The following is a 17,932-nucleotide window of genomic DNA, read 5'->3' on the forward strand; positions in this document are numbered from 1 at the left end:
AAAAAATCTTCCACTATGATGCGTCGTGCCCCAACCACGAAAGTAAGGTGACGCTTTTCCCGCGTTGGCGTCTTACACCGGAAAAACGGGAGAAAATTGGATAAAAGCAGGTTGAACGTGAAGAGGATAGTCATGTTCTGTCATTTTCTTTTGCCGGGCAACATCTTCCCGGTGGGTGACAACGATGAGGGGGAGAGAGCAGAAGATGGCGAAATAAAAAAAAAAACCGTTCCTCCTTCCGGAAGATGAACGACACTTTTCGATCCCCACCCCCCCCCCCCAGTGACCCCACAGTTCACGATAAAAAGTAATCCCATTTTTTGCTGCTGCTGCTGCACTCACCTCTTACTGGGAAGAGAAAACGCTTTTTTCGCCGCTTATTATTTGATTCATTTGAAAGGGAAAGCATCTTTTCTTCGGTCTCGAGTCCGAGCGAGGAAAGGAATTTATTTTAATTTGTTAACTCTGCTATTTGATATCACCTGAACTTTTTTATGCGTAGTTTGTTTTTCCAACGCAATTGGAGTTTGAACTTATGGTTTAATGGATCTACTGAAGGATATTAATAGGAGCAAGCACATGTTAGTTCGAAAAACGATGTGAAGGATTAAATTAAGCAGGATGTACATGCTGTGGCCAAAATAAAGGATAGTTAACGTAATAGAACCTCCCGTAACTAGCGTTCTGTGCTCGAGAAAAAAAATTGACCCCCCAACTCTGTGTAATCCTAAGCTCAAAATGAAATATCCTTAACAGCTTCGTGGAACTCCTCCCTGGTTGAACTGCTGGTACTCCGGTACCGCTGCTGTGTACGTACGCTAGGGAATCGTTTCAATTTTCTTCCCAACCAACTTGCTTGCTCGATAGTGCGAGGGCCGAAAGGTGTCGGGCTAGTTAAGCTGTGCCGACCGTAAAGTTTGAATAAAATATGGGAAACAAATAGTCGGGGTTGAATAAAATATAAACTAACGAGCTAAGGCATCTTCTCTTCTCCTAACTTTTTTTTTATTCATACACGCCATGTTATGTTGAAGAGAAAAAAAAAACACAAAAAAACTCACATGATACCCGATATTCTACTCTGCCGGTGATGGGGTTGGGTGGTGTATTTTTCACGCGTTCTTGGGACTGCCTGTCCGAGATATGGAAGGATCTCGCTGGCCCGAGGTTTTTTTGTATCTCTAGTACATCCCTTGAACATGCGAGGTAGCTTGGTTGAAGTTTGTGCGGTATTATGTCAGGTTAAACATCGATTTACCTGAGCATGATGATGGTCCAACGCCGTGGCGTGAGTGAGTTCTCAGATCCTTTCCAACCGGTCTGCAAACGGGTCTGCTAAAAGGATGTTTTACTGTGACCTATGGTCGGTAAGGGTTAGACCGGGGTCTAACCAGCACGAGCTTTAGCCGTACAGTCCGTCCATGCTCTGTAGTAGGTGGTTATTTGCTCGTCGAAGCGAGTACCATGAAAAATTAACCTTCTTCTACACGCTCCCACAAACACACACTGCTTGGTGCAGTGGAACCTACCACCTGGACATGAAGCTATTTCCGCTTCCGCTTCAGTCATGCAAAAGGAGTTTTCGATGTTTCAAGCATCCGAAGTCTGAACCGGTGAAAGAAAGGCAAAAAAAGCACTGGAACACATGGAGGAAACTAACAAGCTAGCCATTCTCGCATCTTCCTGAACAGTGAGGGTATCGTGTGTGTGTGTGTGTGTGTGTGTGTGTGTGTGTGTGTGTGTGTGTGTGTGTGTGTGTGTGTGTGTGTGTGTGTGTGTGTCTGTGGCATCCTCACAGCTCCCCAACTCTACCACAGGTGGTGATGTCAGAGGCCTGAAAAAGGATACCGAAATATATGACCCCGTAGAGATTCATAAACGCAATTATTTACTCCACACTCGACCGCACCTCCAGAATCTCCTCAATCCGGAAACTCTTCCTCAAGAAGAACAAGACGATGGAGACTCTTTTACGCCAGCACATGTACACGACGCATTCTTGACGGGAATCGAAAGAAGGATGTTCGGTGTGTATTTGCGCTCAGCATGTGTGGGCAAGCGAGTGCTATATCGGATTAAACACTCTCCGCTTCGTGCTGTTGCAACAGTTGCGGTTCAGTTAGCTGAAGGTAAGCGCTTAATAAGACACGCTTCAGGTGGTGAACGCAACGCCCGTGAAGCAACGCATCCCCATCCGATGTGCCTCAATGTTTTGAAAGACATCCTTTTTAACTGTGTATACACACGCATGCTCACACACGATTAGTGGACCGACCCGTCCGGGTTCGTTTAATTGTGGTCCCATCGCCCACCGCACCCGCCGTCTTGTGTACTTTGTCCCGTTCCAACCTCAAATAATCGTTAATCAATTAGTTTTGCCATCGTTCCATCTTCTTCAGCCGGATGGGCATATGGGGAGGATCGAGTGTCTCGAGACGTTCCACTTGTTGTTGTCGGGCTGCTGTCGGATGCTGTGTACCCGCAATCAAGTTTACTCGTTCATTAGTGCACTCGAGATTTTCTTCAACCTCCATCCCAGTCTGGAAGTCAATGTTGGTGCGTGCACATTACCGGAGATGCGCATTACGGTGTAATAAATAATCCGCCCTGGCAAGAATTGAAACCCCGGGGCGGCGGACGGTAGCTGGGCAATCCCTAGCGTTAGCTGGTTCCGTTTTTGTGAGGTCTGTGCGTGAGTTTGTTTGTTGGTTGTGCTGGTTTGCTGGTGTCGTAATGTCAAGAACTGTCAAGAAGTTTTACCACACCACAGATTCCGCTCGTTGGCTATCTTCTGTAAGTCCTGTGGCCACCTAAAGGCCCGGAAATGCTTTAATGAATGGTGGGGAAAGTTTTCTTTCCTTACTTTGATATTTATTCTTTTGTATTTTCATCCCCCTTTCGAGGCTGTGAGGCACTCACTGTGCTGATCCAAAGAAGAAACCCCCAAGACCTTGCATTATTCGCGCCACGTTTGAGGGATTGTGGAGAGCAAGATCCGTTTACACTGCAGGATCGGAAAGGTAAACAAATCGTTTATTATCCTTTCGCCTGGACAGCAGACCAGCGTGTTTGCATTTCGTTGGTTCCGGGGTTTTCCTTTCGGTTTTTCATATCCTTCCACATCTTGTCTATAGAACTAGCGAGCGTATAGGGACCCAAAAGATAACTGCCAGTTTGTCTGCAGTTTGTATACAAAATTAAAAATATCTTTTGAAGCTTATTTGTTAAACAAATATAAAAAAGGATTCACTTGGTTCAGAGATTTGACTAATAAATTCACCTCTCAAGCGTTTGGGTCCCATAGAAATAGAATCAATTGCCGCACTTGCCCTCCAGAAGCATTCGGCGAACCTAGCGAACAATAGGCCTCAGCCGCAAACAACTGTAAAATGGAGCATTATGTTCCGAAGGAGGAGGCCAATCTATTTCCCGCTTCACCGCCTTCGTACATTCATCACATATTCCACACATAAATGCACACCCTCAGATTTGCGGCTTTTGTGTATGTGAAACTCAACTGCACTCCCATCCGCCGACTCGTGTATGCACAATCGATGGTGGCATTCAATAATTATCCTAGGCCACCTTAATCAAACCATGAAATTATAATTGCTCTATTGAATTCCTCTTCCCCTTGTTGGTGGCTGGCTGGCTAATGGGGGCGGTGTCCCGTGCGAAAGTCACCAAGGTGTTGGGTCTCGACCCTCCAGACCCGCTTTTAATTGGCACACTACTGTGGAAAAGCGCATATTGTGCTTCGGCTCAGGCGGAAAGCTCGAATTATGGTTGCGTAAATATCCTCCCCATTTCGTTTCGTTTTTTTCTTCGAGCCCTTTTTCCCTCGGCAAGTGGAAGGCACCATTCTTTGTTTTATGTGTGTGTGTGCGAGTCTGTTTACTTCGCTCCTCCAGGTAGGGGGAGGGTGTGAATACAGAAAGGCGTCTGCTGGTGGTGGTGATGAAGCTTTTGCATCCGGTTTAAGCATCGTTGCGGAATTGTTGTTTGCCAATCGGTGGCGACAGTAAACGGAAAGGCGTTTAATTATTTAGAGCGAGTGCGCGAGCTAGAGATTATTTATTCATCGACTTCCGATTGATTGTTTTATGTGAGAACTCGCCCGAGCTGAAGAAGAAGGTGTTGTTTGAGATGGATAAAGTACTTGGTTCGAAATTCGCTCCGTACCAAGCTTCGCGTGTGGCTAATGCAACGCTTGACGCTTTTTAGCTTAGCTGGCTGTAGAGGATAATCGCTGTGGAAGGAAAGAACCGAATGAAAAAAAGGCATTAAGGAAAGCATCCTTTCTTAAAAGCATTTACTTGCTTTTTTTTTTAAATCTACCGTTGGGCCGATTATATCTCAAAAGAGATAAAGAAATTGTCACTTTTGCTTTTGCTTTTTCCCCATTCAGATTTATTTTCCCTTCATTCGTCATCCAAATGGGGTGGATTTTCCTTCCATTTAATCCTTCCAGCCATTGCGCTCCATCGCAAAGGAAATGCACTTTTCGCCCGACAATTTTTCCGCGTGCAAATTGTTGTGCGAACGGGTGGCGGTTCGCATTCACTGCCACCGGTGCAGCGTTTTGTAATTAGATTTAATTTTTAATTAAGTAATTTGTGCCCGGCACTTGTTGTGATCGTTCTGTCCGTCGTCCCTCTGTGTGCTCGGTTGTGCGTAGGAAGGCACTAGTAATTGAATGGTCTGGATGAACGGGTCAAGCTTTTGCTCTTCTGTGCGCTTGGTTCGTGTACGATAATTGCATTACACTTGAACAAGTGGAGATTTTATTGCACATTTTACGTTTGCTGTGGGGCTTAAGAAGGCAGTTTTGCTGGTTTTTGTTGGCTGGATTTAATTTGAATCGATTTTTTTAAATATTTCAATTAATTGTTTTTAAGTTTTCTATTTTCTGACTCAAACTATTATTTATCCCATATTGTTTGTAACTTATTTTTTTTAATAAAACTTCAGGAAGTATTTGTGACTTTCCGCAATCATGTTTTTCTAGGCTAGATGAATAATTCTTGCGTACAAAGCCTCTGAGAAACAACAATATTGATTAAAGTTCTCTACTAAGAGCTTGTTTCTGTCTTATTACATCAAACAAATGCTACTCCATTATTAATTCAACAAATGATTAGTCAAAGCCTTAATTCGAATAGTAATATTATACGGAAAAGGATTACAAAAACCCCAATCGATTACGTCCTAACGGCTGATTTCTCGATCCCAGACAACTCCCATCTTCCCAAGAAAACCGTACAATAAGCACCGAGCTGGAATGACTTATTACAGCTAATAAATATTTTATAAATATCCTCGGCGATCTATCCCATGCGAAGGGATGAAGGTGGCGGCGTAAGGCACAATTGATTGCTCGGTGAACAAAGCGTAAGAGAAGTGCTCACAGATAGTGACCAGAGCCGACTGGTAATACCCGTGATAGGATACTTCTTCTTCTACTTCGACACAACCTACCGTTTATTGATCAAAACTATTCCAGCACGAAAAGGATAAACACGAGTAGAAGTGTGTGCGTGTGTGTGTGCTGCAAAAAGTAAACCAAGCACACGTGTGTTTGTGTTGGAAATAGCGAGTAGTTTGTACACGGCCTGCCATACATAATTCATAAACCGATGCTGTGCTGTTTGTTGAACCTCGGTAAATTATGCTTAATAAAGGCAGAGCGAAATATGGCCCCGTTGCGCTGGCGGTTGAGCGTACCAGGAGGGTTTCGTGTTTGCCCCAAGCAGCATGAGCTGTAATCAAGAATCAGCTCACCTTCTCACCGGTCTGTGGAGCAGGACTTGTGTGGGCGCGTTCCGGTTTTAGACGCCATGGCACGATACGCTGACCAGCACACCAGGATGATGGTAAGGCTCGGGGAGTCATCGATACGATGTGGGACCGATTGTGAGTCCAAGTTGGCGGTAATTATCGTCTCGCCGTACCATTTCTTGGGTAATTTTCCCTTTGCTTAGCTCTGGCTCTGCAAAGGTAGCTGACCTTTCTCAGGATTCATTAGCAGGTGTTGTTGAACTGGACTGGGGCGGCGTTGATGTTCCGTGTTTATTGGTGCCAATTGAACCGTCTGGCTGTACGGAAAAAGGAAGATGGAAGTTATTTTCCGGAGAAAAAAAATCAGCAACGAACTTTGAACTGGGTACTGTGTGTCAATAAGGCTATCGTTATGGCATTGATTCTTGGAAATTTAGAAAGCTTTGTCTTTTGTAACAGATTTTTGCTTTTCGTTTTAACCCATCAATATTTTACTTGATTTACATGAACATATTTGCTTGTAATTTTATGAGCCTTCCAATGCTGTAAGTAATCGCTCTCAGTCACAAAATGTCAAACCAACGGGCTCAACGGCTAGTTCCACGACCCCAATAGTAGCTGGCCGATAGTTGTCGTTAATAGGTGTTTACTGGAAAATCTGGCACAACAAGTCGATCGAATCCATTTCGTCACGCCAATGGAAGAGGTTTTGCTTTCTACTTTCCCTTTTCAATCCACTCAACCGCAGGACTTTTCCCTATTCCCAACTTGTGTCCCACGTTCGCACCGAAAAACCAAGGGAAGGTTACGATAAAACGATCAATTTTAGCAGAGATTTTTCGCCAATCCTTCGTTCGTTTCTGCCGAGAAAAAACTCGGTAGCAGGAGGTTTCGCGTGAATTGTGCTGTAGGAAAATGAAAATGTCAAAGCAAAAACCCACTCCACCCATAATCGCCTCGTCGCTGTCTTCGCCTGCCGCTATCGACACAGCCGGATCGTTCGGTCGCCTCTCGGTGAACAATATGGTGGTGATGTTCGTGCTAGTTTTTGCCTTCCAAGACATTCGGACGCACACACACACAACGCTACTTTCGATTTCATTCCAGTTTTTCCTCCCGTTTCGACCAAAAGGGAGCGAGTGAATTAAAATATGTTTTCCACTCGATTAGCATCAGAAATCATTTCGCCAATTCTCGAACCCAACCGGTTCGAAGGACCGATTTGGCGTGTAGTTTTCCTTTTTTTTTATTGCTTGGCTCTCCTCATTCGTATTTTCCTTGCTTGTGCAAGCGATTGAGAAGCTTGCCTCGATCTTTTTCGGAAGGGCGACCCATTCGTTGTTGTTGGTGGTGGTGAAGGGCGTCGGTCGTGCTGACTGCGGGACGAAATTCAATAAATTTTATGCCCCGACTTTTACTTGCATCCGTTTCGGCGTGTCTGCACGCGCTCGACCATTCCATCATCGTGATTTTCCATTGGCCGCCGTGCAATATAATACAACAAAAACCTACACTCCCGTCCCCGTCCCCCCTCCCCATGACTCATCCTCCTATCGCCTTTGTACGTTCACCGTGCGGTGCGTGTGTACCGTCACCTCCTCCAAGAGTCGTCGATTTTTTGTTGTTGTTGTTGCGAAAAACGTAATTGAATTTTCCGCTACTTTCGGAAGGAAAATAAATTTCAGCCAATGCTTTGGTGCAGACGGGTGCGTTGACGTTTAGTGAAAGTAAAGATTTGTTTTCCCTTCGCCCGTTCGTGCGTGTGGGTGGACAAGGACGTACCGCGCCCAACAATGCCTTCTTGAAAGCTTGACTCATTTTACTGCTGCCCCCTGGATGCTGGCCATCGGCCGGGAAGGAATTAGCTTACGTCATCGGTGAATATTGATCAATCCATTGTGTGTCCAGTGGGGTGAAACAGTCCCGGATCCCGGATAACCGGAACCGGATGTGACAGAATTGTTCCTTCCTCGTACACTTCCAACCATCGTCTGCCTCTAAGGCCATTAATTGAAAGAACAATTCATTGATGATTTGAATTTTCCACTGCTTTTCTTGATCGCAATTAATGGCGCGTTTGGTCGGGATACAGCACCAGCACAGGAAGTAAGCACTTTTGGATGAAAAATCGATTCCATCAATTTTGAAGTGAGTGCGGCCTGATGTTCGGCTCTGGGACGGATAATTTGATCCTTGATCGATTGTTTTCTCAGAAACCGGAACATGGTTGTCAGCAAGTTTAATTTGTGACCACTTATCCTCCGTGTTCATCGGGCTGGACTTTGTCGGGAAGAAGATGGACTGGAAACAATTTTAACTGCAAGTGATCAAACGATAGATATTTTTAAGAAATTGTGCGCTTATGAAATTTTACTTCGTGAAACTTTCTTTGACAACCGAGAATTATATGAAACTTCTTTTGCTTCCTACATCCAGTTTGATCCAATCACTTTGTTGTTTTCTTTCTTCTTTCTAAGATTTGATGCCACTTTTTGCGAATTGCTTAGTTTCTAATATTTCCCTTTGCTTCTATTTATTAGTATACGAAAAGGCCCTTCACTATATACGACTAAACTGTGAAAATTGCTAGCCATCGATCAAACGGCTCTCCCTCCAGATGAAAAGCATCTTTCTCATTTTCCGGGAAGTTCATACTTTCGATTAGTATCCTCAATCATCGTAACAAGCACAGCATTCGGATCCAAACCCCTTTTCGAATTCATCGACCCATCGTCTAATGACAGAGTATGTGTGAATTAAATGTAAAACATTTACACCATCCGTTACGGCTATCGTGTCTGTCTGAACACTGGGCGATCAGGCCGACGATTGACGGTGGCGGTAAAATACATGCCGTGGCTCGATGGCTATGAATACGAACTGAACTATTCCCAACTATTCGATAGCTATGCAAAGAAAGGCAAGATTTGAAATATTTGCTACCAAATCAGAGCGAAAAGTAGCAGTTCAGCTAGTTAGCTCCGGTGGGCTCTCCTGAATCTGTCGGCCCCGTCTGATAGTGTCTGACTAGTTTTATGTGCTGCGATGGGGAACTGAATCACAAACTGATGGTTATTCCAGGGAATTTGCAAGCGGGGAGAACGAACGAGTTAGGGGTAAATTCTGCAATTTCCTGCTAAATGTAAATGAAAACAAAAGCCATTTGTGGCCGTTGCCGACAAAGCAAACCGTCCGGGAATCGGTGCGGGAACGGAATGATTGTAATGGGGTAAACGTCACGGCACCCTTTACCCACGCCTACCGTACCCCTCCCTTTGACTGGACAAAAAGCAATGCATTTGGATCGGAATCCGGCCAACAACAAATCCCTCTCCAGAGTCAGAAGGTCCTTTTGCGAAAATGGCCCACAGTGTGATGGCCAGCTGCCTCGGCCCTTCGGTACACCATCCCACGGTTTGCCGTTGTCCGAAAACGTCCGAGCGAGAGAGAAAGCGCATAATTCAATTTATATTTATGCATTTGCATCTGTAAATATATGTGTGCGCACGGCGATGCCCATTTCGCTGTCGGGTCCACAGATTTATATGAAGTGATTATTTAATGTACGCGCCACCATGCGCCTCCACCGACCAGCTCCCTGCACGCGGTGTGTTGGAATATTTGTTCCCTGTTCCCGAACGTTGAGCGCACCACAATCGGTGCATGTGTGCACCGGCTTTTAATGCAATCCATCCGTCCAGTTTGAGTGTGCTCTGGAGGACGAACCGATGGGCACTTATATTGCGGTAGGATTACGGAAGGTATTAACGCCACCGGAGAGAGAAATCGGTTTGTCGGTTTTGGGACAGTCATCTTTCGAGAGAAAAAAAAGCCAACGGGAATGGGGGAATGTACACATTTGTGCATTGCATCCATCTGACAACGCGGCACACACACTCACACACAGCAAAACAATAAGCCATGCAATTGTCAGCGTCGTTACACCGTTCGGGGATGTGTGTTTTCGGTGCAGTGTGTGAACGTTTTGTACGGCAATTGTCATTTTAATGAGGAATAAAACGTTGCTTTTTAGGCACTTTTGTGATTGTTACCGTGCGTTACATCGGAAGCATCAAACGCGCCATCGTTCCAATGGGTTTGGGGTGGGGCGGCTTTAATTTCCCAGCTAAAAATTAATACGATAACGAGCCCACTCAGGATATGGCGCAGCACAACGCCCAAAAACCCGGATGGATTACGGTTGATCCGGTGCACTCCGAGCACTTTCGAGGGGAATGGTTTGCCTCTAAAGCTTTAATTATAAGTCAGCATTGATTAAAATGTTAAAAATTAATAGCTGAACGTTTCTGGCTGGCTGGCTGGCCACAAAATCCTCCGATTGCAATTCATTTAATGAGCATTTGCCGCGAATCATTACGCGACGTACTACCGTACCGTCCGACCCGTAAAAGATTAGAGATTCGCGTTAGAGGGATGCAACAATTTTACGATCGCAAAATTGGCCGTAACGATCGTCGGGAGAAGGCAGAGCGAATGCGATACATAAATTTTCAAACAAGGTCCACCAACTGGGAAAAGAAAGTGCTGGGAAAAGAAAACGGACGCACATGCCAGACACGTCGCTATTCGCGTACATTGTCCAAGCTCAGAGCTCAGTTTGCTTCGGGGGGGGGGGGGGGGGGGGGGGGAGAAAATCCAGATGGGTTTTAATTGAATTCCAGCCAAGCTAACGGAGATCGATCGGCCGAAATCGGGAAAGCTGTGCTGCGGTTGCTTAGGAACGCGCCACAAATCTTCCATCGCTCAGTGTGTGTCTACCCTTTATTGAAGCTGTTGGCGAATAGTTTTGCTCATTAATTGCTTCCTGCTTTTACTTTATGTGTCTGGCCCCTTGGTGGTGGACCGCCGGTCGCCGGTCAGCTAGATATTCTTCGCAGAAGCAGACGTCGGAAGGAGAGCGGAAAAAAGTTGCAACGATGTTGTCTGGTTCGGTGCTGGAATTTAGAGTGCTTAGTTTGCGATAAGTGTAGCATGTTTGAATAGCGTAATTACACTCGGTTCCGGGTCGGCGGGCAGTGCTGATGTAAGGTGGCACACATGGTAACTTTTAGTGTAGTATTTCAAACTGACGGTTGTAAACGGCATTGACGTCAATGGTTGTATATTTATCGGGTTTGAAAAGGGATATTTTCCGGGCAGTTTTAATGTTGATTGCAATTTTATGGGATGAAGATAAATTTTATACCGAGGGAGTTATAGAGATCAAGGAATATAGAACGAGGTCAGGTTTTAATATCGATGACGTCAAGTTAAAATTTCAATTGAATTGACTTTTGAACTAGGATTACAGGCTTTTAGAATCCTATCTTCGATCAATATCCCTTCTTCTATGGCTCTGCGACCTTAACGTATCTTGGCGTGTCATTTCTGGATGTCTTTGTTTGATGTTTCCTAGATCACCTGGAATCCTGAGGAGAAACGGTTCGTTCGGGATTCGATGTTCAACTCTGCCATGGAAGAGACCGACACTCCATTCACTTGCCAATATTTCTGATCATCAGACTATTGCTGTAGATTTTTGAGTGTTATTTTCTACGTAGAGTTGTGAAGTAAGCCCTTATCAATATTCTCCGAAATCCTGGTCATATTTTTAATTACCGTAACGCTTTTTTCACTCGCCTAGCGAATCTCTCGTCAAATAAACTTTTGAAGTGGAAAGCAAAACAAAAAATCCCCTGAACACAGCACATCCCTAAACTAGGACAAACTGCCACCACTAATAAAGGTCGTCGGCGCAAACTTTTATCCTGTGATTTGATTAAAAATTTCTGCATCCTTTTCGTTCATCCCCGTTAGTGTCTCCTCATGTCCACGAGCCCTGGCCAAGCAGGGGTATGATTCCAGCAAAGAAGAGTGAATGGTACTGGTTTATCATGTAGTTTACTTTTCACTTGACCTTCCACTGCTCGGTATGTTAGTTTTTTCCCCCCTAAGTTCGCTAGTTCGGCTCGGTTTTCTTTTTTCACTCACATCCTTGTTTGAACTTGTCGGAAAGGCAGCTTTTTTTAGGCAGCATCAAGAATCGGGACAAAAAAGTGACACAGATATTAGACGAAATTCGAACGTCCCTCTTGGCATCATGCAAACGAAGGGTAATACCTAGAATCGTCGCTTGTCAAACGAGCAGCGACTTCGTTGCAGCTTCCTCCGTACGTTGGTCGATTTGCATCTTTTGGTATGATGGATGTTCCGCTGTCCTGTGTGTTTTTTTTTTGCAAGTGCATTTATCCTTGCCTTTATCAGATCAGAACGTTTTTATCAGCTAAAGACTGTCACAGAAATTAATTAACAGCCGTGCATTTCTGGCAGGCTGTTTCGGTTCTGGGAATGGGGACGTTCGGCAATGTTCTTCTGCTAAAAAGTACTTCACAGTGTGTCTGTAGCAAGAAAAGCAATAATGCAATAAAGTTTTTTCTCGATCTCTATTAATCCATTTTTCAACCATTTTTCTTTCTATTTGCAGGGATCGTGTGTTTAAGCTGAACCTGAAGAACGTTAGCATGACGTCATGTGAGGTAAGTACAAAAATGTGTTTAATTTTAAGATTAGTTTTATGAAGTCAGCTCTATCCAATGTTCGGTTTTTACATTGCGATTTGGTAATTAAATAATGAAACCATAATTATTTACTTGAAAATAAAGGAAAGCAATTTGTCCAATCCATCATGTTCACAAACACCTCCCATGGGGCAAAAGTCATCCCTGCTTTTCAAAATCTTGTTCAAACTTTGACAAATATTGTTCATGACACGCACACACACCGAGAAACGCCTACTTTCGGCCGACCTTCATCCAGAGAGGTTCGTCTTCATAAAGCTTGGAAGGATGATGAAATTGATTAATTGCTCTAAGACGCGTCGGCTTTGGCAAATTAGTATAAAAATTCTCAGACGGCCGTTTTATCGCTTCCGAGAGGGGAACACATTCATCATCAAGGGTCAGTTTTGCTGTTGTTTTTTGCTTAATCCTTCGGGCCCTATTAAGCAAAAATTGTTGATGGGGCGTAAAATGGAAAGTTAAGGAAACTTTTATCTTTTTTCCGTTTTTCCGTCATTCTTCAACGATGACCTTTCTGTTTTCGCTTAAAGCCTGCTGTTGCTATTATTTGTAACGCACAAAAATCAACAAGCAAGTACAACCAAATAAATTAAAATGCTTTTATATTTTATAAAAAAAATCTATGCAAAAATGCGGATTTGCCTCAAACTTTCTGCTAACCTTCGTTATAAGTTTACTGAAAATCCCTTCAACGATTTTTTATTGTTAGAAGAAGAAAATTGTCCCTGTATACCGTCTTGTCTTTTTTGAAAAAGACAATCTGCTTCTTGCAACGCCTTCACACTCAAAAAGAGTTTAAAAGAACTGTAACCGAAACTGTTTGTCCCCCGGTTCGGTACGGAAAGGAAATTGTTGTAGCAAAGCGTGAAAATAGCGACGATAAATTAGATTTATGATTATTGTTATTGTTTCTGCCACCTCACATCCGTCTATCGACGCCACCAACCCGGCTTCTTTCTTTGCCCATTTTCATCCGTCCCGGTGTATTTTCTTTCGAAGAAAAAAAGGGGTTTTCTCCCCGTCCAAAGATGCCGCCCTGGTGGTGCGTGCCACAGCCAGAAAGGAAATGGTGTAGTCGCTCAAGATCGGTTGTGTTGTGACAAGGAAAAGATGGAAAAATTTAAATTACCGGACGTGATGGCATGCTGGTGCCGTGCCACGGCACGAGCTGCTGGACCAAGCCTTTGTTCCACGTTGTCCAAGTTGTTGTTTGCGCCGGTCGACCAGCACCTCCCCCGGTGATGGTGACGTGATGGTGTTGAAATATATTGCCAACTTCCAAAAACAAACCCAGCTAAGAGGGAACGAGCTGAAGTGAAAAAACGACCAAAAGAGATGGGACAGAAAAGAGAAAAAAAACGCCGGGAAATGAATCTTATCCCGGTACGCCGTTCCGGTTCGGGTTCTATGTCATTTTAATTGCAGTTGGAGGCGACAAAGTTTGAAGTTTCTATTGCTTACAATTAGCTTAAACTATCCGTTTTATCTTCCCATTTTCCTCATTTGACGCATGGCTTGATTTTAGGGTCGTTAAATTTTTAAGGAAGCCGAACAATTTAAGAGCAAGCACATTCTCGCTGTTTGTTTCCAATCGGTTGATTTGTGTTGTGTTTGAGACGCGAAAATTTATTCTCTTAACTGTTAATGTTTTCGAATTAGTAATAAACCATTTATTTTGGAAGGAGTTTTAAATTTGTTGTTCAAGAGCTGTAATTTGCCTATTTAATAATTACTGCAATCGGTGTTGAAACGGCTTTCTCAAAACTGCTGGATAAATATTGAATCAGTATCGATTTTTCCACCCTGCTCAATCCACCCAAAATCGACATGAAATTTCTATGAAACCAAATCTCGCTGCGACACGTGCGCGAATTGATTTTTGACCGCCCGTGTCTCGCGCCGTTCAAAGATTCATGTTCGTTTGCTTGTAATTCCCTGTTTAGCCGGGGAAAACAACTGTTCCACCCTTTCACAAGCCTTTTCATCCCCCATTTGCACAGCACAGTAGGCCTGAACAGGAAAATATTTAATCGTCTCCCCCAAACGGTTTATTTCTTGCGAATTTTGTGATGGTGTGGCCGGTACTGTTTACGTTTACCCCTGTTGACTGCTAATCGATTCCAAACGAAAATCCAAACCCCCCGGGGGGGCGAGCTTCATTCACATTTTTGGGCTTCGGGTTAGGAGGGAAAATCTCTCAACCAGTGCCCGCGGCGTTTCGTTATCATTTAAAGCCCGTTTTTGCACTTCTTTAAGATACGCTGCTTTGCTGTATCACTCGAACGTTTCTTTCCGGATGGTACCTTCGAGTTTTGGTGAGTGGATTTTCCGTTAAAATTAAGATCGTGAAAATGGTTATTGAAAACACGGAGAAACGTCAGAAGCGAGTCCTCTTTAAAACATCCTCAGGGTGAATTTGCATTATCAGTATCGCATATTTTGTGAATTTGGAAAAGCTGGTTCCTGCAGCGAGCAGGACGACCAGATTAAAGTGTCACCACTGTCTCGAAAGTTTTCGAGAACACAAAAAAGGGCGAACGAAAAAACGGTAGAGTGTGGCGACATAAAGGAATGGCGTGCCAAAAGTATCTGATCTCCCCTACCAACAGGATGTTTGTTCATTTTTCACCAATAAAAGCCTTTGGAGATTAGATCAGCTACTAGTGGTGGAGGGAGAGAGAGAGAGCACAGTCAAGCAGAGCAACCAGATAAGGCAACAGAGATCGGAAAGAGGTTCTGATTTACGGGGGTAAGCTATTCACAAAAATGGGTGCCTGTTTGGAGGCATCGGTTCTCTGTGTGCAGACATTCCGCGGATACATGCATTGCGCAAATTTGAACACAGAAACCAACGCGCTCGCTCCATCCTTTGGGGGGCTCGCACGATGAGTAGACGCTTCAGGAAGTCAAAGTTTGAATCCTGCTGGATGCTGTGTGTTCAGCATTCATCAACGGGATGATGGGATGGAGATGGGAAATTGAACGTGAAAAAAACCCCCATAGCAGTGAAAGCGGTAATCCGAACAGTAAAGCGTCGGAGTCTACAGTTTTTGGGCTTCTTCCCATCCCTACTACCGACGTTTACACTGACACAAGTGATGCACCGGTTCCGCGATTCCCTGATAAACGATGAATTGGAAAAAAGAGATCACTATTTTTCAGCACCAAACAACGACACACACCCATTATACATTATTCCGGCCGAGAAGGCCGGGCAGGGCTAGTGCTGCTAAATGCTGTGACATGTCGTGTTGCTTTCTTTGGCCCCTTTTTTATCCTTTTAGAGGGGCCTCGGAATCCTTTATGCTCTGTAGACTGAAAAAAAAAAAAATAGAGCCGACTATAAGCCGCTCCCTTACGGCGCCGATTTCAACGGAAATCGGAGAAAAACGATCAACGGCAGTGGTGCAATATGTGTTGGGTGCTTTGGTGTGGGACTTGGGATTCCCTCTTTTTTTACTACACATTCTGATCCTCCACTCGCCATATTTAGTGTGGCGGGAAAGTTGCGTGCTGCAGTACCGCTATTTCGGTATGTTTCCTCCCTGCCGGTTCTCTTTCATCGTTTAGATCCGATTCTTCCGAGTGATGGAGGACAAATGGGGGGAGAGAGTAGCTCTGAGGGTGAATTGAAGCAACAAACACTCAAACCCGAATCCTTTTTCGTGGACCTAGGACTACCAGCAGTACAACACTCTCTTTTTCTGATGGTGATGATTATGGGGGTGGGCGATGAACGTGGGATTGCGTGTGGACCGGAGAAGGCAACATTCCATCCATCAACTGTACATGTTGAAAAAGATTGATGAAAGTAAAGAATGACGAACAATGGGGGCCGCTGCCACGTGTAGCACGTGGGAGGATGAGAATTTTATCAGACTTAACAGCAACAAAAAAAAATCCGACCGAAAGATTGACTCTCACCATCATCATCATCATCGGCTCTTCATCCTCATTTCCATCGCATTAGGCAGTTTGACTGGCAGGAAGTACATCACTCCCCGTGCGTACGTGTTGACGACTTGTTGGTTCCGGTTGGTTTACACACTGAGAAGCCACTTACTGTACTGTGTTCTGAGTCTCGCGAGGCGGGAGGAGTGTTGGTGGTGGGATTTGGCATTTTTGTAAACGATTAACTGCTGAATGCAAAACCCGCAACGCTACTGCAGTGCCGATTGTTGTGCTGCCTATTGGGAGTAGGAGGTAGTGAAGAGAGTTTGGTGTTGTTGATGCAGTTTTGGTGGGTTTCTTTTTTTGTGTAAAGGACGGATATGAGTCGTTTATCAACTCGTAAGCTTTCCAGACTACAGGGGGCTATCGGATAATGATGGAACTACTATTATCTAGTGTAGTGAATAGCAGCGTATGTTGATTGACAGCTTTTTTGTCAGACGAGTAGCCTTCATCTGCATACATTTAACTCAATTATGCTTTGCGCTAGTCAGTGAGTCGTGATGATAATGAGTTTTCTCATGATCTAGTTTAAGTTTTTTAATGAAACATATAAAATGACGCCCGATAATTATTTTTCCAGTACAAAAATATTTCTGTCACTTAATAAATCCCTTCGTAAAAAGTATACAAATTTAGATCTGAGGTTTGACAAACGGTCAGCCAAACGTATCATCGTATTCTACTCACTTAACCATCACTCAACCAATGTCTCACCACATGAATCTCTCTATTGATTACTTGAGGCTTATAAATGACACGACATCAATAACTTCATCAATTCGACCATTACCATCGACCGACTGAGACGTCACCATTATCTTTCGTTCGCCCCCGTGCGCCGTGCGTTTATCTGTTAGCAGAAATAAAAGCCTATAAACGAATAAAATCATCACACTCCGTAGTTGCGTTCTCCCGAACACCGAATCGCTTACAATGGAGACGCCTGGTGCTTTTACTCCGGTCTGTCTTGTGGTACAATTCTCGTTGGCTCAAAGAAAAGCCCACTTTCGAAAAAAAAAACCTCCTAGTGTGAACGGTAAACGGACATACACACACCCATGACGTCCGTATCATCATCACGCTGGGTTTATTATCAGAGCAGAGTTTTTCTTTACAGCGTGCCCTTGAGTCCTTTTTCCATTTTCCTTACACACTCTCTATTGATTTTCATCAATAGTCAGCAGGAGATTTTCATGATTTTTTTTACCGTTCTCCCGATCGTTTGTGCGTGATGTGTGAAGTTTTTTGTGGGTCAGTTCTTGGGTAGCAGCAACATAAGAAAAAAAAAAAACAGTCCAAACACACGCTTCAGAACTGGACTGGAACACTTGCCCACATTCATTTTCCAGTTTCTTCATCGTACTTTCGGACGACGCAAAAAAAGAAGGAAAATCGTTACCTCAACGATGACGATGTTGATTGGTCACTTTGGCCTACCACTCTCTTGCTACGGGATCCTCTTCTACCGGCTGCGGCAGATGTATTTATACTCATCGATTCTCGGCCTAACAAAGACCATCGTCCACAAAAGGAACGGGCAGCGGGTGCCAAATTGATTGACTTGTTTGCCGGGTCTGGATACTCTGGAAACGTTTTCCTGTACGATTGCGCCTTAACAAATC

The 17,932-nt window shown here is 44.2% G+C and overlaps 1 protein-coding gene across 4 annotated transcripts in view; it reads left to right on the plus strand.

Annotated features, from left to right (window-relative positions):
* Positions 1-17,932, plus strand: part of LOC118514336 (semaphorin-2A-like) — a 270,841-nt gene that overhangs the window by 155,155 nt on the left and 97,754 nt on the right. For all 4 annotated transcript variants that reach the window (XM_036061148.1, XM_036061145.1, XM_036061146.1 and 1 more), the window contains exon 4: positions 12,263-12,314. In XM_036061148.1, the coding sequence (XP_035917041.1) occupies positions 12,263-12,314 (52 nt within the window). The remainder of the gene's footprint in view (positions 1-12,262; positions 12,315-17,932) is intronic.

This window comes from Anopheles stephensi, chromosome 3 (assembly GCF_013141755.1).
Source record: "Anopheles stephensi strain Indian chromosome 3, UCI_ANSTEP_V1.0, whole genome shotgun sequence".
Lineage (NCBI taxonomy): Eukaryota > Metazoa > Arthropoda > Insecta > Diptera > Culicidae > Anopheles > Anopheles stephensi.